The sequence below is a fragment of the Kwoniella mangroviensis genome (assembly GCF_000507465.2).
Source record: "Kwoniella mangroviensis CBS 8507 chromosome 1 map unlocalized Ctg01, whole genome shotgun sequence".
NCBI classification, from domain to species: Eukaryota; Fungi; Basidiomycota; class Tremellomycetes; order Tremellales; family Cryptococcaceae; genus Kwoniella; species Kwoniella mangrovensis.
Window position 1 is genome coordinate 9,840,673 of NW_027062533.1, and position 22,214 is coordinate 9,862,886.

Below are 22,214 nucleotides of genomic sequence, written 5' to 3' on the forward strand. Positions count from 1 at the left end.
TGGCTTCGTATACGTATGCTCGGGAGCATTTACAAATGACTTGATTCTTTTCTTCTACTGTACATCCTTCAATCGGAATCAATCAGACTTATACGCTAACAAGGGCGCAGTAGACGCTAACAGCTGAAAGAGCACATGATCAACTGCCCCTCCCCCCTCCCCCTCCCCCTCCCTCTTTTTGGCCCCACGGTGCCGTTCTTTCCCGCGGGTCTGTCTGCATGTGATGGTGTACGATCTTTCCCGTTATCCCGTAAGACTGACTTCACGCTGACGATTGTTCTTGTTCTTCGAGCCAAGGCTGGTTGAAGAATACTACTGTAGCATAGGAGTAGTAGGAGGAAGTAGGAAGTCCTCTTAGATTGGCGCTAAAAATATCTCCCAACATGATTCTCGGTTAAACCTTTAACCGACAGACCATTCACCTGTTTTAACCGATACCGATACTCGTTCTCGATGTTCGAATACCTGCCAACGAATAAGCACATAGAAAGTAAAAAGGTCCATATACATTCCACAAAAAGCAGAGTCAAGTCATCATATCATCATCTATTCAATCTGTCTATCGTACATGACCGTCGAATCTATATACCCATATTCAGAGAACAATCATAAACCCCACATTCATCTTGTATAACTCATCTACTAACTTGGTCTACTTGCTTTTACCCATCACGAATACACCAAGAATGACCACACCCAAAAATCCAATCGCAGCAGGTAAAGCTAATTCTTTAGGTAATACTCCAGCTATCAACTCGCCTGATCCAGGTGCAGTAAGTTTCGTAGGGATAGGTGCAGGAGCGGATTTACTGTGGACGACTCCTTCTTGTCCATAGGTTGGTTCCGAGGTAGGATCAGCACTAGGTGCTTCCATCTTCTTCTCAGATTCTTCAACAGCTTTAATATCTTTTTCAACTTCCTTTAATTCTTCTACTGCCTTTTCACCTCCAAGATCTCTAGCAAATTCCTCCCACACTTTACCTCCATCTACTAACAACACCACTCTATCTGATTTTTGACCTCGGGCGATACGGACCGCATCGGCGACGTCACCGTCAGCTGTCATGGTTACCAGATCACCTTCATCATCGGTATAATGTAAAGCGAAATTCGATGGATCGGGTAAATGAACTTCTTGTCCCTCCTTGGCTCCTTCAGCAGTGAAGAATGGGTCGGTCAACAATTTACCAGCGACAATATCTCGAAGGAGTTCGTATGAATCGTGTCGAGCTTGGAATCGATGAGTCCTTCCGGACGGTGTTCGGAACTTGAAGACATAGGTACCATCGTCCACTGGGACAGCGTTGGGAGCGACAGAAGAAGCTGCACCTCGTTTTTCAAATTCTGAGGCGTTGTCATCGACAGCTGAGGCTGAGTCGTTGGGCATGACTTCAGAGATGGGTGAAGTCATCGATGAAAGACCACGACCGTGACTTGGTCGAGAGGGTGTATCAGGTCGATCAGAAGCAGAGACAACAGAGACGGAATCATCATCGCCACCGGCACCTGGAAGAGCCTCAAAGAATTTACCCCACATGGGTCCAGTCTCATTGGATCGGTCTTCGCTCATGGATTCGATCTGGATCTGCCATTAGCTAACGCACATGTGAATGCTAACATGAATTTCAGCTCACCTGTTCCAGCGTAGCATATGTGAGTTTGAGTACGTCCACAATACCGATAAGTCTTCCATCGGTCTCAACAACGGGAAGATTAAGGTAATGACCATCTGCACAGGAGCCTCAGCTACAGCTCATCAACTACAAAATGCTAACTCACTGTGCATCTTCTTAAGGGCATCCTGGACGACCATAGTGGGAGGAGCAGTATCAGGATGAGGAGTCATGACTCTCACCACACTGCATCTCGAAGCGTCGAGACCGGCAGCGATGACTCGAAGAACGATATCTTTGGAAGTGAAAATACCCGCGATCTTAGGGATATTGTTACCACCACTAACGCCCGAGATGGCGGAAGTACCGGGATTGGTCTCCATGACACAGACAGCGGTGGTTCGTCGTTCTTTCATGAGTTTAGCAGCCTCTCGAACTGAGGTTCTGGGAGTGACAGTAGCTGGTGTGGTCCTCGCATCGATGACTGTCGTCAAGTCTGGAAGAGCCATTCGTTCTTTCAGCGCATCGACATAGGCCATCATAGCTGCTGCTTGAGGGTTGGTGGATAGACCGGGACCAAGTTCAGATTGAACACCGGCAAGAGCAGCGTGAAGTTGAGAAGTGGCTGAAGATCCTCGTTCGACCTTGGCAAGTGCCTCGTGGAATACTTTGGTGATATCGAGTAGACCGACGACATCGCCATCCTCGTTACAAACGGGCTGATCGCGAAATATCAGCTCTGTACCCGAAGATGAACTTTCAGCTGACTTACCAAGTGTCTGAACCCTTTGCTGACCATCAGTTGCAAGGCCTCAGTGGCAGAGGTGGTATCTCGAGTGACCATAGGGTTTCTCGTCATGATTTGAGCAACAGTGGTCAATCGGGGATCAAGCCCTTCAGCAGTGACCTAAACACAGGAAACACACAATCAATAAAACCATAAAAATCTCCTATTCGCTTTGGGCAATCCATACTCACCCTGAAAGCCAAATCTTTAGCAGTAAAGATACCACTCAGACCTTCTTCATCATCGACGACCAAGACACAATCTGCTCGTTTGGCAGCACACAATTGCGAAGCATCTGCAACGCTCATTCCTTCCGGAACGGTAAGAGCGGGACTGGGTCGAAGTCCAGCTACGGTACCTTTCTGGAATTTCTTATTGGTGCTTCTTCTTCCGGAAGATTGTGCAGATGGGGCGCCTGAACCAGGTCGTTTTCGTGATAATTCATTTTCAATCTTCTTTCTCAATGACTGTAATTTACCGGCAAATCCAGTTGATTGCGAACGCGATAAGGTCGAGTGATAACGTGGCCGTTGAGGTATATCGTTAGTTTCCGATTCGGGTGTAGGAGGTAGATGCGTTGGTGTAGCGGTTCCAGATGTGGGCACAGAGGAAGATGGGAAAGGTGTTGATTTGGATTTATGTTTGAATGGGTTCGATGCCGACCGATGAGGTTTTGGTGGAACAGGTTTGGATACAGGTGAAGGCGGTACAGCCATTATATCGGCAGCAGTTATTGAATGTGAAGGTGCAGGGAAGGGCACAGATGATGAGTGTGGTATGGGCGGTCGTTCCATGGTAGTTGAGGAGTTGGTCGAGCGTATAGAGGACGGTGGGGTATCGAGAGGTATTTGAGTGGTGGTAGGAGGAGCGACGTCGTAGCCGGATTGAGATTGGGGACGTGACATCGTGAATTTGTTGGCAGCGGGAGCAAGGGAAGATGCAGATGAAAGGGTAGTCTGAGTAAGAGAATCGATCACGAGGGTATATGAGCCAGGATGGGTGAAAGAGATAAAGAGATAAATGTGTAAGGAATGTTGGGAAACAAGTCAAATGACGGGTGCGGGCGCAAACGGAGGGGTGATCACGAGACGTGATGGGAAGGTTATGAAAGGAAGAAGATGTGAAGAAGGAAAGAAGAATAAGGAATGGATTGATGAGATATGGTTGTTTGGGTCGGGGCAACTCGCTCAGGGCAGCGAAATCAAAATCAAAAGTTAAAAATCAAAACAAAACAAAACAACTCGCGCCGGGATTTACTTTGATCAAACGTATTTCATCCGTCTATCCCATGTATTAGTGGGTGATGAAGGATTAAGAAGTACAAGCGATGATGACTTTGACAAAGGAATCGATGATGGAGGACGAGATGAAATGGGATGGGATGTGGATTGATTAAGGATGCAAGTGATAGGTCATAGCTTTGAAACAAGCAGACGCTACGCAAACTAAAAATCAAAAGCCACAAACAATCCCTATAGTCCCATCCTTTTTGTACACCCGAGAGAGGTATTGGATTAAGAGTAGATTGGATGCATGATCTGATCATGGCAGACAAGAAGAACATGGAAGATATTCTGGAGGCCAATTGAGAAGAGGTATGCAAGAGGACAGTGCTCACCTCATCCCTCTTATTGGTCTTTTTCCTAGTATCCGCCGCTGGACTATGAGTGTTCATACTGGTTCTCGGTTGATTGTGATTGGGTTGAGGACTGTAATTTGGGTTGGAAGCTGCTTCGTACGTTGAGTGTGGTAATGGATGATGTAGACCTCCGTTCGGGACTGGGATCCGTGACATGAGAGGTTGTCGGTGATGATGTTGATGATATCGATGATGGTTTACGTTTGGGGTGGAATGAAGTCAGTCGGTCGGTGGTCAGTCTGATGAAAAGTGAGACAGCCAGGCAATCAACGCGTGTAGAGAGTACACGCGTGTCATCAACGTAATCGTAATCCGGCATCTGGCTATCATGACGTGTGAGCGGATGTAGCATACAAGCGGGATCAAATGTATCAGCACTGTTGATGTTACAAGCTGACTACCACGGGATGATTAATGAACATGACAGACAATTCGAGATGTGTTATGCATTCGATCACCTGGCAACTATTCACAGATCGATAACACTATGAGCTTGGTGAGCTGCGAATCTCCTGACCTTTTGCAAAGGAGCAATCAGCTGACATATCAATCCATTGATAGCTACCACCAGAAGATGAAGGAGATGGAGTGGAGGTTGCTTGGGGTGGGTTCTGAACCTTTAGCTAGATATACAAAGTAGCTGATGACATATCGTTCATGTCACAGAGGACCAACAGCGTATAAATACATTTTCAAAGCTCAACAATCGATTGACAGATATACAAGATCTCCTCAAACAGAAAAACGTAAGTCTTGTCCTGATATCTTACTAACATTGTGAACCTGTGACTGACATGCGTGATGACGATATGTAGGAAGAGAAAGAATATTATGACGACTTATCGATGGAATTAGAACTGGCCGATTCAGATTCCGAACCTATACTATACAAATTAGGAGATTCATTCTTCCATTTGTCGTTGAGAGATGCAAGGAAACAGTTGAAATCGGATTTGAAGAGGTATGAAAGTGAGATTGAGGGGTTGGAAAGTAAGAAGAATGATTGTGAATCGGGGATGAAGGATTTGAAAGTTCAATTGTGAGTGTGGTCCTCTATACTCAACAGAAATCAAACGATTTGTATGATATACAGATAATCATATGGGGAGATAATGACCTTTGCTAATCAACGATCGATTGATTGATAATCTAGATACGCAAAGTTCGGTAAACAGATCAACCTTGAAACTGGACCTTAGTCGATATACATTACAATGAGATAATACCATCATGTATCACAATCATGCATCATTATACCCTTGTACTATTGTCCACAACATCAACCACTACTCCTTCATTATCAATTTCGAAATCCGACTCTTCTTCACCTTCAACTTCATCTTCACCTTTCTTACCATATTTCCTTTTCGCCTTTTTCTGCTTGTTCAACTTCCTAATTCTCAATTTCTCCTCTTTAACCTCTTTCTTCGTATACGCACCACTCAATACCTTCTCTTCAAATTTCTTTGTCTCTTTCTTACTTCTCATCAACCCCTCATCTTGAGGTTTATCCACTATTACTCCTGCAATGTCGTATCCAGGTAGTTGGCCCGTTGTCCTAAGTACTTCTAGACGTTCACCGAGGATCTTACGAGCTACTTTACGATTCTCTTCTCTCGATCTTGTAGGTTGGGCCTGGACTCTTATACCGGTTGGTATGTGGGTGAGGGATACGGAGGAATTGGTCTTGTTGATTGCTTGACCTCCTGGACCTCTGCCTGAATCGTATGGCCAACAATTAGCATGATTACAGCGAGGCAAGAGACGACATCATATAGAAAGGGCCATGTAGACCGAGCATATGAGATAGATGCTAGACAACCTACCCCTTACAAATTTCTCATCCAATTCATGTTCTGGTATCTCCACTGCTCTCTGTCTTGATAAGATCCGATTCAGTCGTTTGATCGAAGTTGGTAACTTCGGGCGATGAAGCAGTTGATCTTTACTTGATGTGGATTCTGTGAGATGATCCTGTTACACCAATGACACCAATAACAAAAATAGGTTAACATTCCTTCACCATGTGGAATGAACATAAAGAGGGTTCAGTAATACTTTCTTCAAGTCCTAAAAGATCCGCGTTTCTATCTTCTTGATCAAAATCCCTTACTGAATTGGAAGTGCCATCTCCACTATCTCCAAATAGGTCCCCATCATCTATCTCGTCCTTCTGCTTATCAGGGTGAGGTCGCGTAGCGAATGTTCGATATCGCCAATAGCTACATCCCACCGCTGGTCCCAGACGAGTCGCATTGATCTTCGGAGCTATCTCTCGATTTGGTAGATTTCGTATGACTGGACGTATGACTCGCATCGTGGTGAGCATTAGAAAGATGCTGATGCTATATTTGGATTCACTACCAGCATTCTCCTATCTACATGCAGGGAAGAGGTCGAAGGGCGGTCGTGTCAGGTGGAGGGGATATGTGAACGGTTATAAGTACAGAGCACTGCCACATTATCACCGCCGTCGGCGTTTTGATAATCACTCGACAGGTGAGGCAGCAGCTAAGCTATCATCCAGACTTTTGACTTTTTATCCACTGCACTCGTTCATCGTTCATTGTTCTCGATAATAGTCTTCAAAAAGGTCAACTACCCCATACAAGACCGCCCACTACATCAATCTTAAAAATGGCCGACCCAACTGCATTCTACGAGCCAACAGAGGACGAGCTCCTCTCCTCTCTCGCCGTCCCAGTCCAATCTTACAACCCTGAATCAGACGCAGATGAATATAGGAGATTGCAGGAGCTGGAACAACATGCCTACGCGCAACAGCAATTGATGGTGGCTGAGCAGGAGCAGGAGCAGTTGCAGGCTTTAGAACAGGTCCCAGAGGATGTCAAGAGGGTGAGTGGGCGTGGACTTAGGTTTGAAGATGGATATGGCATTATACAGTCGTTGGCTTTAACGACATCTCGCCAAATGGCCAGATGTTCCTTTTGGAGATGGATCAGTTCGTGCGAGGATTATTGCTGACCTTCGTACGCTGGTCCAGTTCCTCGTCCTCTTCCATCAAGCTATTCTCGAAAATGACTTACCAACCATCACCAACATGTACGAAAGTGGATGGAATAAGTTGACTCAAGCTCATTACTCTCAAAATGAATGGCCTGAAGCTGAACTCATCTCTCCCTTGGTTGGAAATGGTGAGCTAATCGGTTATCATCTGTACGTGGAACCAACAGCTGACTTTGGGTTTGCAGATCAAGTTTTCCTGACTCTTTACCGAGAGGTGAGCCGCTCGAGTGCCTGACCTATTGAACGACAACTAACAATATCTTTGAAATCAACAGCTCTACTTTAGACATGTCTATGCTAAACTTCAACCTACCATCGACGATCGATTCCAATCATACGAAAACATCTGTGAACTCTTCAACTACCTTTTGAGCGAGTATTCATCTCCCACCTACACGTATACGCATGTTGTTGTGCTAATTTTATAACAGACTCTGACGGTCCTGTACCCCTCGACTTACCAATCCAATGGTTATGGGACATGCTCGACGAGTTCGTCTACCAATTCTCCAACTTCTCCACTTGGCGTGCCAACCCCAAAAACAAGAACGAAGAGGAATTAGAAGCTTTGGCCGAAGCTCAGAACATCTGGTCATCTTACTCTGTCCTCAACGTTTTGTATTCTTTGGTTCAAAAATCACAAATCAATGAACAGCTCAGGGCGGAGAAACAAGGTAAAACACCAGAAGAAGTTCAAGAATTAGCTGGAGAGTATGGAAGTAAACCTCTATACAGAAATTTAGGTTATTTCTCTTTGATCTGTTTGTTGAGAGTACATGTGCTGTTGGGTGATCCTACTTGTGAGTTTGCCTTCTGCGTACAAACCAAGAGGATCAACACCAATCGCATCACATAATTTACGTTGATTGACGCTGATACTGAATTATGAATTTTAACAGTGGCACTTCAAACAATGGAAAATGTCGATCTTTCAGGTGGTGCATTCTTGACCCGAATCACAGCTTGTCACGTTACCACCTACTACCATGTTGGATGTGCATACATGGCTTTGGGAAGATGGCCAGATGCTATCAAGACTTTCATCTCCGTTTTGATCTTCTTCATCCGAATGAAGCAGTACCACACCAGGTCATACCAGTATGGTTCGGTGAGTCAGCTGTCAAAACTCGGTTGGATTTGAATTTGAGCTGATATCGTTTACTTTTGATAGATAACCAAACAATGTGAGAGGATGTATGCCCTCCTCGCCATCTGCACTACCCTTTCGCCTGGACCTTCCGACGAGAGCATCATGAGTATCGTCAAGGAGCATTACGCAGATCAATTATCAGTTTTACAACGAGGAGGGTCAGTGTCTGTCCCTCAGCTAGGGTGTCATGTATATGCTCTAAGCTAATATTTTTTTCTTTCGCATGTAGTGACGAAGCCCTCGAAACATTCAAAGACCTCTTCCTATCCGCCTCCCCCAAATACCTCAACGTCAACCCACCACCATACGAAGATCCCTCAGCACTCGAATCATACCTTGCCAACCCACCCATAGACGCCACACAACGACATCTCGACTTATTCCTTTCTGACGTAGTCGCCGTTCGAGGTGTATCCAACATAAGAAACCTGTTGAAATTGTACACTTCGATTGACGCTTCGAAGTTGGTTACCTTCTCTGAAGGAGAGACCGAAGAGGAAGAGATTCTTCAACAGTTGATGGTGTTGAAAGCGGCCAGTAGGACTTATGCGAAAGGTCAACAACAAGATACTTTATTGGATGGTGAAAGAATCGTGACGAATAACCTGGATTTCACAATTGATGGGGTGAGTGCTGAGATGTTTCTCTCGCGATCCATAAGTTCTGGAATGTGAATATTGGCTGATTCGTCCTTTTGCACTTTCTAGTCGATGGTTCACGTCGAGGAAACTACCTCCCACAGACGATACGCAGGATTCTTCATTCGAAATGCCGAACATGCCCAGAGAGTATTCAATACCATCAAATCATCACCTTTACCCATTCAACGTAAACCCACTACGAGCGTTACACAAACAACGACAGATAATAAGAACGAACCTAAGAAATCGGGTGCTTGGCAACCTAAGAGAGCGAGGGTGGCTGCTCAGTAAGAATTTGTTTAGATAGGTGTAGGTGTAGGCTTAGGATAGATATTTTCATGCATCATATTTGCATTGTGATGGATGTTGAGAATCGACAATGAAGCGCTGTGTGCATCATTGAGAGAACTTATTCGCTTGATTCTCATTTTACGGCCAAATTGATCGTCATGTGATGGACATTGCTGCATCACCATCATACTATATGCTATATGTTATGCTATACGAAACGAGATACCGCTATCTCTTTCAATATCCTAGATGGAGGATGAGGTATTTCCGTGATACCAAAAGATGGTCTAATTGAATATCTGACAAAGTCCGCAAACGATGTCAGCATCAGACTGAACTTTGAACTTGACTGAACATAGTTGAATTGATGATAACGTTGTCATAACTCACGTGGCGAAACCCCTTCTCTCCACTCTATTATGCTTCTTGGCCGTAGAAGCGTTCGTTTGAGTTCGTTGACCTCTCACGGGGTAACCTGCTGCGTGTCTGGAAGTACAGGGAGAGAACCGGTCAGTCATCGTGAATGACTCCATCGATTTTGAAAGATTTCCCTTGATAATCTCTTCACTTAAACTATATCAAATCATCCTTGTATCTAAATCTCTTCTGACCGACTTTGAAATTCACTCATACCACCGACACTGCGTCTACTATCACACACCATTCCCATACCCCAGATTTGCCTCTACCCAAGAATGAAACCTCTACTCACCTCTTACCTCTATACGTTCCAACCATCCTCAAATGCGCAATATCAGCCTGCATCCCCCTCCTAGCTTCAGTCTCTAGTCTAAGTTCATCTAGCGGATCATCCCTTTCTTTTCCTTTTCCTTTATTGTTCTGGGTGGTAGTTACGATGGATTTGTTTCCCGGTATAGGCAGTGGCTTACCCCCTGGAGGAGAAAGGGTGATGTTCGACTGGGTTTCACGGACTTTGGCTGTTGTAGATGGAGAAGAGAGGTAAGCTGATAGAGAGGTGAGTTGAGGTTCGGTCAAATCTGATACGAGGGCTTCGGAGTGGATGGAGAGTCGTGCGAGCAGTCGGGATGCGAGGGGGTGAGAGAGGCCGTAGAACGTTAAGAGGGCGATCTAAAGATGTGAACGGAATGGATCAATCAGTATGTATAAGACAGAGTGGTGAGGTGAACTGAGGTAGTATGTGATTCAAGTACGCACTTTAAGAGGTTTGTGGTCTGGTAAGTTATGTCCTAGCAAATGCATTTTGGTGGTATATTGCTGGGATGGTTCGTGACCTGTCAGTGGGTGTATTGTTGGGAGGATGTTGAACTGTACTGGACAAATAAGTCACGGGCGAGGGTAGGTGTAGGTAGATAGATGTATCAGATGTCAGATTTCAGCTTGGAAAAGTCAAAAGTGAACTCGTATGAAATTACAGTGCCACATTGACTTTCTGTGATCGGAGAATAACGGCATTATCAAATCACCACCGTACCGTCCATCTTAGAAGATTGACTTTGACTTTTGAGAATTCAATGATCACGCATGCTGATCTGAATATACATATACATATTCATATTCATTCAGTATCAACACAACATAGCCGTCAACGCTCTCTTCCACCATGTCACTCACCCGAGCACCCTCACAACTCCCCCAAGCATTCCAACTCGTCCGACAGATCCTCTCAGAGTCCACGGCAACGCAGGGTCTAACAACTAAAGAATTAGTCAAAGAAGCTTTGAAGATCTATCAAAGTGAAAATCCAAATCACGATGTCACTCCGTCGCAGGCTAGCTCCTCTACAGTAACTGAAAGCAGCACGAAAGGGAAAGGTAAAGGAAAAGGCAAGGGCAATAATGTCTTGAGTGCGGGCAAGAAAGAAAAGGGGGTGAATGTTATTCCGGAAGGTCATCCATTCGTATCTACATCGTGAGTTACCTTCCCTATATATACATGGTTCACCAAGTATAGTGAACAACATCATGTTCATCTGTAACTTCACAATCCTGTGGATATCAAAAGTAAAATGACATCTTCTTCATGATTGAAATATTAATGTCGTAGTTATGCTAATGTACCTTTCTGGCCATCCCAGCTTCCTCAAATCCCAAATCCTCGCTCGTCTATCTTCTCAATCCCTCTTAATCAAAACCCCATCTCACCCATCTTCTTCTTCATCAGGTTCAAGTGGTAAATCAACATTCGTATGGCGTCTAAACAATCCTAAACAATCTAATCTATCCATCCCCTCGTGGGATTATCCATCTCATTGGGATAGTCTTATATCAGGGGAGAAGACCCCAGGGGAAACGTATTATGAATATAAGCAGAATCAGCTGGAAAGGAGGGAAGAAGAAAAGCAACGAGCGTTGGATAGCGGGAGAGTTTTGAGGACAGAAAGACAAATTTGGGAATGGGATGGTAGGAAGGATGGTTTGACGACGAATATGGAGAGATCACATTTGAATAAGAGAAGAAGAGAGAAGAGACCCTTGAAAGAGAGGAGGAATCTACTAGCTTACGAGCGTCTGATTGGTGTGAATGGGAATGAAGAACGGATGGAGAAGCAGGTTTTGTAGAAGAAGGGAAAGGATGTATTGGATTGCTTCGTCAAGTTCATGATCCACAACGTCCATTCGATTTGGACGTTAATCGTCTAATCTCAAGTCAATATCCATTACACACGTAACAAATGCATACGAGTAGACACAGATCAATCATAAATTATCATTATATCATACAATCATTATAAACATCTCCTTTCCATCGTCATCATCATGAATCAACTCTCATATATAACAAAATTACCGTCGTCCTTTAGAGCTCACTCCACTCAACTCACACCCAACAGCTCTTTCAGCTCTTCAAATCTAGCTTCTTTCTTCGTCATCTTACTTTCTTTACTTGATTTTTCAAACGCCTATATCACCCAATACTATCAGCATGCGAATCACCAAATTTGAGAGCAATTGATAACGATTGAGCAACACTTACCTTAGCTACTAAAGCATCTTTTCTCTTTTCTACAATGTCGCAAGCAAAGAGCAATATCAGTAATCACTCTTCTGATAGCGCAACCACGATTTAGTCGTGGTCATGCAAACTCACGGATATCCAGTACAGCTGATTCGACAGTATCTTCAGCTATCAATTGAAATACCCTGACTTCCTTCTTCTGTCCCATCTGCGATACGAATATATTAGCAAGCTAATAATTCAGGACATTGTCCAGTAGCGAATTAGCTTACCCTATGAACTCTATCAATAGCTTGAGCTTCAATAGCACTCTGCCACCATGGATCACACTGATATTTCACCGTCAGCTTTTCTCCTTTGCAGTGAAGCCAGCTGACTTACCAAGAATACATTCGAGGCAGCAGTCAAGTTCAACCCCACGGCACCAGATTTCAACGAAATCAACATAACTCTAGGGTTTGATTTGGCATTTTTCGGCGTGATGGGTCTTTGGAATTCGCTGATAACTTGTTGTCTCTACGCATGATAAACAGCAAAATTGCATCAGCTGCAACTTCCCTCTCGGAACCAAACTACCAGCTGATCGTTACTCACCTTCGAAGCATTCATCCTACCGTCGAACCTCGTCCAACTCATTCCCTCCTCTTTCAATCTCAATGCCACCTGATCTAAGAAACTCGTGAATTGACTAAACACCAAAGTCTTCTCATCTCCAGGAAAGACTTTTAGGTATTTTACCAATTCATCGATTTTGGCTGATTTTACAGGTAAGAGTGATTTGTCCGCCTGAGAGGAGTTGAGGGGATCGACATAGTCAGGTGTATCATCTGGTGGGAGCTCCAGGATCGAAGGTAAACCTATAGGGTGCCTGTCCATCGGACACAGAGGAGCAGAGAGAAGAACTCGTTCGATACATGGGTAACAGACTGTTCACTTGTATCAGCCGATTTTCAAGTCGATCATGCTCGAATTTACAACACTTACACGCGTGTCCACAATCTGTTATACAAGGACGTTTCGCAAATTCAGCTTCATCGTAACAAACACCACATTCCGTGTCCTCTTCGACGCATTGTCGGAGTTTAGCGATAAGCTCTTCTTTCTTCTCGGGAGTCAAAGAGGAAATTGATATTGCTGGACCGGCTGGTGCTTTCGGGACAGGTCGACGAAGATCATCAAGGAATGATTGAGGGACGAGTTGAGCCGAGAGACACAATTGACGCACTGCCACAGGAGGGCTGTTAGCACAAATGACTTCCTCCTCGGCGGCGAAATGAAGCTTACTTCGAGTCAACATGCTCAAAACATTGGCAGTTCCCTATGCAGCATATCAGCATGGTGATCAGGAACTATAGAGCCGATTGTCAATACCCACCTGTCCAGTCTCCATAGCCTCCTGGAACCTCTGTCTACTACCTTCCAAAATTTCATCATACACTTTCCTAGTATCCTCATCAAGCTTGACTCCAACTCGGAAATACTCGATTCCTGGTAGCTCGATGAGCTTCTTTCCATTGGAGTCCCTGGAGTCTTTCGTTCGACGGAGAAGGACTTCGCCGATGAGAGCTTGGAGTAATCTAGCTGCAGTCGGATCTCCTCGCTTGAGTGGTCGAAGAAGGAGGGTCTTGAAGTAGTCAGGCTGGTCAAGCGGTTTGCAGATCTTCAAACAGGTGAGGAGCGAGCCAAGATCACCTGTAGAAGAAGCAATGTGAGCTTAAATCGTGAGCCTTGGCAAAACTTATCTCACTAGGGGAATTGACAATGGGGGTTCCTGGAATGCCCAGGTCAGCTGGAAGTAGCGGAAGGCAACACATATGAAATACCTTACCGGTACAAATCCATCTTCTTTCAGCCTGAAGAGCAGCAAAACCTTGCGTCACTGTTCACATCACAATCTGTCAGCTGATGATGACTCTCTCAGGCTCGTTCTAGCTCACTTTTGGCTCTAGGATTTCTTAAAACATGACCTTCATCAGCCACTATTCTCTTCCATTTCACCTTGAACAGCGGTCCAGCGCCCGCTGCAGAAGTCTTGACTTTCTTTCCCTTACTGGGACTTCCGTTCTTCGGTGGATCGATAGGTGCTTCAGCCGCTATGGCGTTGTAAGTCGTGATGGTCACCTACAACCATACGCCGTATGGAGGTCAGCTGTACGGTCGCGAATGACAACAAGCTTGCGGCGTACATCATATTGTTCCAATGACTTCGCTGTGATTTCCTTCGAAGCTCCATGGTAGGTATAAAGCGTCATCTGACCATGAGCTACATGATCTCCAATCTGTTTTTCCCAATTGCTCAAGACGGAGAGTGGGCACGCTGGAAGATCAACCTCGTAAGTTAGACAGCTGACTTATTTCTGACCCAATTTGTCCATCAGCTCACCAATCAATGTAGGACCCTTATCTTTCTTCGTAGCCAAAACCAAAGAAAGCATAGTAAGTGTTTTACCTGATGTTACATACCGTCAGATTTCTTCCGAGGTCACTTGTCGATTTGACCCCACCAACTTACCGAGACCCATCCCATCAGCAATTATTCCACCTTTCCCAAGAGTCGGTTCATCATATTGTGGTGTCTTCGTAGCGACATTGAGGAAATAATCTTTATGATCACCTTTCTGTTTAACCCAAAATTGGACTTGCTTATCTCCCGGTGATTTAGGCAAAGTAGGATTTTCCCTTGCGATCATCCACTGAAAAGGAGCTATCAGTTATCTTCCAAGAACCGAGTGACATCTTTTCAAGTTCGGTCACTTACTTTCAAAGCTTGAGATTGATGAGGTAGAATATCAGTGTTCAGTTGACCATTCGCGATTCCAGGTGGATCAAGATGAACGGGTAATTTCGAAACGTCGATATCAGAGGTCAGCGAGTCCTATATCAGAGCAACATACAAGGTGATTAGCGGAAGTAAGTTATTACGATAGAGAGGTTTGAGTAGCTTACCATGACGTTATCTGCCTGCTTCTGATCCTCGCCAACTTGTTTCAAACCTTCCAACAGCTTCTTCATAGCAGGTTCGTCCCCTGCCGGTAAGCCTACACCGGAATTCCCATGACCTCTGAATCCTGATACCGAAACGGAAGCAGTAGGAGGAGGCTTCTGAACAGCTGTCTCGTGCAATGCCCAGGATAGCTCAGTCTTTAAGACTTCTTTTAGAGAGGGTTTAGCATAGATCGATAAATCCCTAGATGTGCAATTTATAAATAAGCTTATGCTCAGTTCTTTTCATACGCCATGAGTAGCTCACATTCCCATCTTGTAGTGTTTCGCTCCATCTAGATTCTGTCCCACCATCCTACCTTCCACTGTGATCGCCGACATGTCCATCAATTCCGCAAGTCTGGCTGCTACAGTACGCGGAATATGGCCTACTTGAGTACCAGATGCGTTGATCACCTGATAAAAGCGTTCGTGTCAGCTTCGACAAGATTGATGATCATCTTGATCCGACTCACCTGTACTGCATTTGAGTCATATTGATTTTCAGGTTGTCTTCGAAGCATCACATATTCACCTCTTCCTACTAAACCTCGATAATATTGAACTCCTACGACATCCGTTCGGAAGGTGACGAAGTGCTATGATCGTTTTGAGGTCAGCTTCAAAAGGGATACACGTATTCAGAAGCATCTTTATGGCCCACCTCGTCCATCTCGGGTAGCGGAGGGTCGTCATCCTCTTCTTGCTTGACGAGCTCAGCATCTTCTCGGGGTCTTTTGGAAGATGAGGATTTGCTAGGTCTACTTGACGGTCCAGCTTGAGAGGTCGATGCTCGACTAGGGGAAGATCCTTGGGACATAAGGCCCTCCATATTTCTGCTGCTGCATCAAGTGTCAAGTTGATGAATGTACATTTATTTATTCGAGAAGATGGGAATGTAACTACTCGAGTACTAGTACTCGTACAAGTGAATGATTTTTGTATTTGTAGGGAGAAGGAATAGTGACACTATTTGGCGGGGCACCACGCGTAATCGTAATGATAGATCTTAGTTAGATATGCATCCCACATAAGTACACCCAGCAGACAGCATACAGTAAGTAGTGCACCTTTCAGCAATGAGAAACGATAAACGATATCCTCTCACCATCTATACTCACCGTCGATAGAAGCCCAGCCGGAAACACAGTCCGCCAGACTCCGATAGCCCATTACCACACTCAAATCGCCAATCATGCCCCGTTCACCTTCGCCACGCCGTTCCCGCTCCCGTTCCCCTCCACCCCGTCATCACCCAAAGAAACCCAAGGAACTCTCATTCTACAAAAAATCATCTTCGTCCGTCGGTTCCTTCTCCCAACGTAGAGATCCACTGGATGACGAACCTACCGCCCGAGAGCGTGCGGAAAGGAGGGAGAGGGGTGAAGTGCCTCAGAGGTTCGGTGGAACGAGAGAACAGGGCGTGAGGAATTCGATGGGTAATGTGTCGGGAGGTGTACAAAAGAGCATGGGTAGTTTGGGCAGGAAAGAGGCTCCATTGGATAGGAAGGGAGTGAAAGGTGATAATAGAAGAGATAGAGATAGGTATAGGGATAGAAGGGATGATAGGGGTGATTATCGGAGAGATGATAGGGATATGGATAGGAGGGATAGACACAGAGATGATGATAGGAGGTATAGGGATAGAGATAGAGAAGACAGAAGGGATAGGGATGGACATAGAGATGGAAGAAGAGACAGAGAGCAGCGAAGAGAACCTCCCTCTGGACCTTCAGGCGGACCTCCTGCTAGACCTCCTGCAGCTGCACCTTCAGCACCATCAGCGTGGGTATCAATTCATTACTGTCAACTCATCTTCCTAATACCTCTTCAGATATGTAAGAAATTTTGAGCTGATGATTTTTCTGTCTGACAGTGCATCGATGCGTTTTATAGAAGTGATAGCAAACGACCGAATGGGACGTAAAGGTGAGTCACTTACTCCCTCAATTCAGCTTCACAGACGTAATTAGATTGGAAATGCAAGCTGATTTGTCAATTTAACAATTCAGTACGAGTAAAATGCCTTCCTACAGATACTGTGGGAGATCTCAAAAAACTCATCGCTGCTCAGACGGGTACGACAGCACAGAAAATTCAATTGAAGAAGTGGTATACGAATTTCAAGGATCACGTTTCTTTACAGGATTATGAAATAAATGATGGGATGGTGAGTGAAATATTTATCAGGTAAACCTGTCCAGCAAACGGAAAGGGCTGATCTTGTATCATTGATTACAGAGTTTGGAGATGTATTAAGAGGTTCCTCAACCGACACAGAAAAGCACAATGACGAAGATTCATCATCTTATCGATTCGAGACGGGTCAAGAATATTGATTAGGATTCTCTACCAATGTATCTATAGCTACATGCATTCGTTCAGCCGAACTTTCCGCTCCTTAGCCCGTATGTCTATTGATTACGATAATACTCTAGAGCTTCCCTTTACCCTCTCCTTCACCAGGTTTACCAAACAACTCCTCATATACTGGTCCAACCAGATCAACCAGATCTCCAGTGACCATACTTCTACCTTTCTTCTCGAATCCCCTCTTTGATACCGTCCTGTTGAAAGTTGATGCACCATATGCAGCGAGAAGAGGGATGTTCTCTGCGATTCCCTTATCTGAAGGAGGAGGATGACCGACGTCTCTGCCCCAGTTTATACGTGTTAGTCATACGTCCTAGCTTTTCTAGCTATCAGGTATATAAGTCTTATACTCACTTGTAAGTTCCTCTGACCCATTCACTTCCCCAGGCCAACAATACACCCGTACTTCCCGACAAGATATCACCTTGACCTCCAACTCTCTTCAGACCACCTTCAGTATCACTCTCCAAGATATCATCTTTCCCTTGTGTGCTGCTTCCTTCTGCTTTAAGAGGGGGAGGGATCTTGAGCCCATTGGAAATTATGTCGACAGAACCTTTTTGGATGATCGTCACGTTACCAAGGGCAGAGGCGAGCTTGGGACATAATGTCTCAGGGGATGAGTTGGGGTCGATTTGCTATCCGAACACACCAATCAGCTTATCGAACTAAAATACCAAACGACAGCTGGACTGACCAACTTCTCGCAGAGTCTCTTGAACTCCATAACATTAGGAGTTAAAACGATTCGAGGTACCCCCGGCCAATCCATGACCACCTGAGGTTCGTTCTGTACCGCGCAGGTCGTCAGTACCTAAACCACTTCTCATCATCCCATTCTGTCTGATAAAATCTTGCTTCACAGAGCCACGCTGCAACGGAGAAAAGTGATTGATTAAGGATGATAGACCTATCTTACCTGTACCAGCCACAATCCATCTGCATCAACTACCACACCCATCTGATCGTTCTCTTTAGCAATCTCGAAAGCTACTTTGGCACAATTCTGCATATGCTCTGAACGGCCCAACCCTGGTCCAACGATAAGTACGTGCTATATGATAAAGCATACATCCGGTCAGAAGTCGTATCTTTCCTCTGATAAAGTAGCCTCAACGCACCAGTCTCGCCAATATACCCTTCAATTCCTCTTTAATCTGATCCATTGATTTCGATTCATCCAAGACGCCATGTACGATGAGATCAGGGGAACTTTGTCATATCAGAAGGAAACGATGAGCTTCGAGAGTTTCTCCCATTATCGAACAGGAACTGAAAGCTCACTATGTCTTGATGACGGCCCCAGCTCCAGGCTCGCAGATCACATGCGCCAAATCAGCCCCGAATCGCATAGCTCCCATGGAAGAGAAGTAAGGTGCTCCGGAGTAGCTACATAAATCGACCCATTTAGCTCATGCTTTCATACATGGGAGACAAAGAGAGGATCATGCTCACTCTCCAGATCCACCCAGTACACCGATCCTACCTATATCTTAATCAGCTCTGTTCGGTCATCCGAAAGGGGAACTGAGGAGGCAGACGTACCAGCTTGGCCTTTGTGCAATTTAGGTGAGAGGGGTGGAATCATGCTCCTCACCAGGGATAGTAAGTGGGCGTGTTGTTTCAAAGCCATCCTGGAAGTTTCTCTGATATTAGTTTGCTATGTATTCTGATGAGATTGGAAAGGTGGATCCAATGTCTCTTTTTCATCTTTCGACTGTGGATCTTTCTACTACTGTATTTGCTGTATATGTTTATGTATGACGTTGTTGTTCATGGGGCACCATGCACACAAGTTGTTACGATTATTTTGAACTCCCATTACAAATCCAAATCGAGTTTGTAATGACTCGGAGATTGGTTTGTAATGCTGGAATGGCCCGTGCCTGGGTGTTATGGTTGTTGCCGACTCACCGCATAACCCGTCGTAAGCGCTATTTTGGGATGGGATGGGGATGCTACAACACTAATCTCGTGCTACCTCATGCTACCTTCCAACTCTTCACATACCATACCTTGACACCTTGGCATATCCTGATGGCTTGAGACGAGTAGCAAGATCCTCTCAACTGACAGTCAGACTCTCTTCAATGATACTACCAGAATGTTCATAGTCAGACGAACGAGAATTCCTCGGCAATCCAGCTCCATATATCTACCAACATACCTCAACGTTCCCACAGCCTCATTCACATCTTCACCTTTATCCTCCCCCTCAGCTTCTTCCTCAAAACAGCCATATACCCCTCGGCCATACAACTCACAATCGGATGTCAAGGGCAAAGGACGAGCCATCGATCATGACCACCAAACTCCTCAAGTAATCTCCAGTGGAATCTTCAGTAATAACCCTCGACATTCCACGTCACATTCCTCAACTCTTACGAGCATATACACACATCGCAGATGCTTCCATGCTACTCATAGGAGAGATGCAATACCTCTCTTACCTGCCTCCATAGCCATTCTCAAGGTCAGTTGCTTATCCATCTCTTACGTCTTGGTGATATGATCCATAACTGACAATCCGCTATCTTGTAGGGCACATCGATCTTGACAGCCGCCACAGCATTCTCACGCATAATCATCTCCTTCTTCCCCATAGGTACACTCGCAGCATTCAAAATGGCACACGCAGGTAAATGGCTAGAAAAGGATGTCGTCGAACCTAAAGTCAGCGAAGAGGCCACAGAATTTTGGAAAATGTGGTGTGAAGATGAGAAATGGATTTCTTTATCTAAAGAGGATGCTGAAGATTTTTTGGATTCCGATTACGATGAGACACTTGGTGGTGGGATGATCGGCAAGAAAGGTCAAATCGCTTATCCTGTTCCTTTCCCTTATTCAAGATTCGGTAGGGGTGGTAGACATCGGTCATTCTCGTCGTCAAATATGACTTCGATGTCGCCTAAACATATGCGTGAATGTGCCAGGAATGATGACAGGAAGGTCATCAATTGGATAAGAAAAGGAAATTTCTTCATACCGCCTTTACACCCTGCATCGAAAGTATCATGGGAAGAGTTGACCGCAAGCCAACAAGGTGAAGTAGAACAATTGAGGAGGTACTGGTTAGGGTTGAAGGTATTCAAACATTGGTACAGGATTTCAAGATGGTTTATCGGGATAGTGTTCGGATTACCATTCTTGGTACTTATAAGTGTATACCTAGCTGGATTAGAAAGAGTTCCATTAACAGGTAGATGGAGATTGATCCTCTTAACTCCCGAAGAAGAAGATACAATATCGAATAGTCTATCCGGTTCGAATTGGTATAAATCAGTGATCAACCTATTGACCACTGCTGAATCTCCGGCACCACCTATAATACCGCCAAACGACTGGAGATGGAATTGGGTACAGAGTACACTGAGTAAATTGGAAAACGCCATTTTGGTAGATTGTCATACTCTGACTGAAGATCAGAAAGTAGTCTTGAGGAGTCAATTAAACCTTCAACAGGCAAATCAGGGAGACCAACCAATCATTGCTATCCCACCACCTGCCTATCATCCGATAAAACCTCGACCTAGAGTATCATCAAGATTACATTCCGTCTTACCTGGTGAAAAGTCTAATTCGGGTCAGGAACATCTGGAGATCGGACCCCCGTATAATCTCATGTTGATGGAGAAGAACGAGGAGAACGCTTTTTCCTACGGATTTGGAGGGAAGAGAGCAGGTGGGATTGTGGTGTTTACGGGTCTGTTAGATATGATCCTACGTCCGAAATCAAACACTTCAACTCAATCACAAATACAATCGCAAGTGGACCTCCAGCCCATTTCCAACACGCCAAGTCGAGGATTCTTCTCTTCTTTGTTCTCATCGCCTAAAGCTGCTCCCTCAAATCGAACCCCACCTCAACCGACAGAAGAACAGACTTTACAATTAGCTTGTGTCTTAGCTCATGAAATGGGTCATCTGCTATTAAGTCACCATCTCGAGACCTTGTCTCAACAACAGGTTCTTTGGCCGAGTGTCTTGGGTCTGAGTATGGATCTGGTAAGAGCTTTCATATGGCCTTTTACGTGAGTCCGCCAATAAATCAGTGGTCTGAAAGATTTCGACTTGATGCTGATCTCTAATTGCTGCTTGTAGATGGTTCCTTGGACCGACCGTTAATGACGCGCTAGCAAATGTCGGAAGAACAAGTACAGAAGAATTAGCTGACAAATATGGTGAAATTGGATTTCAGTATATACACGAATACGAAGCTGATTTAGCTGGATTGAGGTGAGCGACACAGACACAGACACATACACATCACAAAGATGGGTATACCTCGTGATGCTTGGTGCTAATCCTTTTATGTCATTAGGATCCTCGCTTTGGCAGGATACGATCCTCATCAAGCTCTATCGTATTTTTCGACATCGGTAGCGGATTTACATGAGATTCAACCTATTGATAAATCAAAGAAGGATAATTCATGGACTGGATCAATGTTCAAATTGTGGACTAGAGCTACGCATCCCACCCCTGAGAAAAGGTTGGAAGCTATAAGGGATGAATTGACCAGATGGGAGAAAGAGGCTGAGAAGATGAAGATGGAAGAAGAACAGGGGAAGAAAGGTAAATGATTATGGGATCGATCGTTGGGAACATGCTGTTCAAAAGGACAGATGGTAATAGGGTTTTATGGATAGACCGTAAATCTAGGAATGGTCATAGTCAATAGCATCAGCGATGGTCAAGCCTATCCAACAGGTTATCAAAACCTAGGGGATGTGGATGAGGGTCACAGCGGAACCAGGTCTTTACACCATTTTTC

The 22,214-nt window shown here is 44.9% G+C and overlaps 10 protein-coding genes across 10 annotated transcripts; 5 read left to right on the forward strand and 5 right to left on the reverse strand.

Annotated features, from left to right (window-relative positions):
* Positions 1–652: 652 nt before the first annotated feature.
* Positions 653–3,305, reverse strand: I203_103729 (uncharacterized protein; the record flags this gene model as incomplete). Its single annotated transcript, XM_019147474.2, has 5 exons — positions 653–1,579; positions 1,635–1,729; positions 1,780–2,332; positions 2,386–2,520; positions 2,592–3,305. 5 exons carry the CDS (start codon positions 3,303–3,305, stop codon positions 653–655), a joined length of 2,424 nt encoding a protein of 807 aa, XP_019003139.2.
* Positions 3,306–4,526: 1,221 nt separating this feature from the next.
* Positions 4,527–5,238, forward strand: I203_103730 (uncharacterized protein; the record flags this gene model as incomplete). The annotated part of the gene is made up of 5 exons (XM_019147473.1): positions 4,527–4,535; positions 4,601–4,643; positions 4,706–4,785; positions 4,855–5,078; positions 5,193–5,238. The coding sequence occupies 5 exons, from the start codon at positions 4,527–4,529 to the stop codon at positions 5,236–5,238; spliced, it is 402 nt and encodes a 133-aa protein (XP_019003138.1).
* Positions 5,239–5,290: 52 nt separating this feature from the next.
* I203_103731 (uncharacterized protein) lies at positions 5,291–6,356 on the reverse strand (the record flags this gene model as incomplete). Its single annotated transcript, XM_019147472.1, has 3 exons — positions 5,291–5,757; positions 5,866–6,013; positions 6,063–6,356. The coding sequence occupies 3 exons, from the start codon at positions 6,354–6,356 to the stop codon at positions 5,291–5,293; spliced, it is 909 nt and encodes a 302-aa protein (XP_019003137.1).
* Positions 6,357–6,676: 320 nt separating this feature from the next.
* I203_103732 (eukaryotic translation initiation factor 3 subunit L) lies at positions 6,677–9,148 on the forward strand (the record flags this gene model as incomplete). Its single annotated transcript, XM_065517386.1, has 9 exons — positions 6,677–6,895; positions 7,044–7,194; positions 7,252–7,280; positions 7,342–7,438; positions 7,498–7,866; positions 7,966–8,174; positions 8,238–8,374; positions 8,446–8,842; positions 8,924–9,148. The coding sequence occupies 9 exons, from the start codon at positions 6,677–6,679 to the stop codon at positions 9,146–9,148; spliced, it is 1,833 nt and encodes a 610-aa protein (XP_065374204.1).
* Positions 9,149–9,356: 208 nt separating this feature from the next.
* I203_103733 (mitochondrial 37S ribosomal protein uS13m) lies at positions 9,357–10,369 on the reverse strand (the record flags this gene model as incomplete). The annotated part of the gene is made up of 4 exons (XM_019147470.1): positions 9,357–9,447; positions 9,539–9,634; positions 9,861–10,237; positions 10,325–10,369. The coding sequence occupies 4 exons, from the start codon at positions 10,367–10,369 to the stop codon at positions 9,357–9,359; spliced, it is 609 nt and encodes a 202-aa protein (XP_019003135.1).
* A 361-nt stretch (positions 10,370–10,730) lies between these two features.
* I203_103734 (uncharacterized protein) lies at positions 10,731–11,688 on the forward strand (the record flags this gene model as incomplete). Its single annotated transcript, XM_019147469.1, has 2 exons — positions 10,731–11,038; positions 11,205–11,688. The coding sequence occupies 2 exons, from the start codon at positions 10,731–10,733 to the stop codon at positions 11,686–11,688; spliced, it is 792 nt and encodes a 263-aa protein (XP_019003134.1).
* Positions 11,689–11,942: 254 nt separating this feature from the next.
* Positions 11,943–15,899, reverse strand: I203_103735 (uncharacterized protein; the record flags this gene model as incomplete). The annotated part of the gene is made up of 20 exons (XM_019147468.1): positions 11,943–12,029; positions 12,104–12,132; positions 12,218–12,293; positions 12,358–12,414; positions 12,467–12,601; positions 12,680–13,011; positions 13,070–13,309; positions 13,370–13,403; positions 13,461–13,777; positions 13,833–13,856; positions 13,914–13,964; positions 14,023–14,206; positions 14,272–14,402; positions 14,469–14,534; positions 14,598–14,778; positions 14,844–14,960; positions 15,032–15,272; positions 15,336–15,484; positions 15,544–15,666; positions 15,732–15,899. The coding sequence occupies 20 exons, from the start codon at positions 15,897–15,899 to the stop codon at positions 11,943–11,945; spliced, it is 2,742 nt and encodes a 913-aa protein (XP_019003133.1).
* Positions 15,900–16,262: 363 nt separating this feature from the next.
* On the forward strand, positions 16,263–17,326 carry I203_103736 (ubiquitin-like protein 5; the record flags this gene model as incomplete). Its single annotated transcript, XM_019147467.2, has 4 exons — positions 16,263–16,852; positions 16,944–16,996; positions 17,080–17,237; positions 17,309–17,326. The coding sequence occupies 4 exons, from the start codon at positions 16,263–16,265 to the stop codon at positions 17,324–17,326; spliced, it is 819 nt and encodes a 272-aa protein (XP_019003132.2).
* A 175-nt stretch (positions 17,327–17,501) lies between these two features.
* Positions 17,502–19,073, reverse strand: I203_103737 (ATP-dependent (S)-NAD(P)H-hydrate dehydratase; the record flags this gene model as incomplete). Its single annotated transcript, XM_065517387.1, has 8 exons — positions 17,502–17,721; positions 17,795–18,078; positions 18,138–18,230; positions 18,360–18,494; positions 18,562–18,652; positions 18,725–18,829; positions 18,896–18,926; positions 18,986–19,073. 8 exons carry the CDS (start codon positions 19,071–19,073, stop codon positions 17,502–17,504), a joined length of 1,047 nt encoding a protein of 348 aa, XP_065374205.1.
* Positions 19,074–19,544: 471 nt separating this feature from the next.
* I203_103738 (uncharacterized protein) lies at positions 19,545–22,023 on the forward strand (the record flags this gene model as incomplete). The annotated part of the gene is made up of 4 exons (XM_019147465.1): positions 19,545–19,913; positions 19,982–21,471; positions 21,542–21,676; positions 21,762–22,023. 4 exons carry the CDS (start codon positions 19,545–19,547, stop codon positions 22,021–22,023), a joined length of 2,256 nt encoding a protein of 751 aa, XP_019003130.1.
* Between the last annotated feature and the right edge of the window lie 191 nt (positions 22,024–22,214).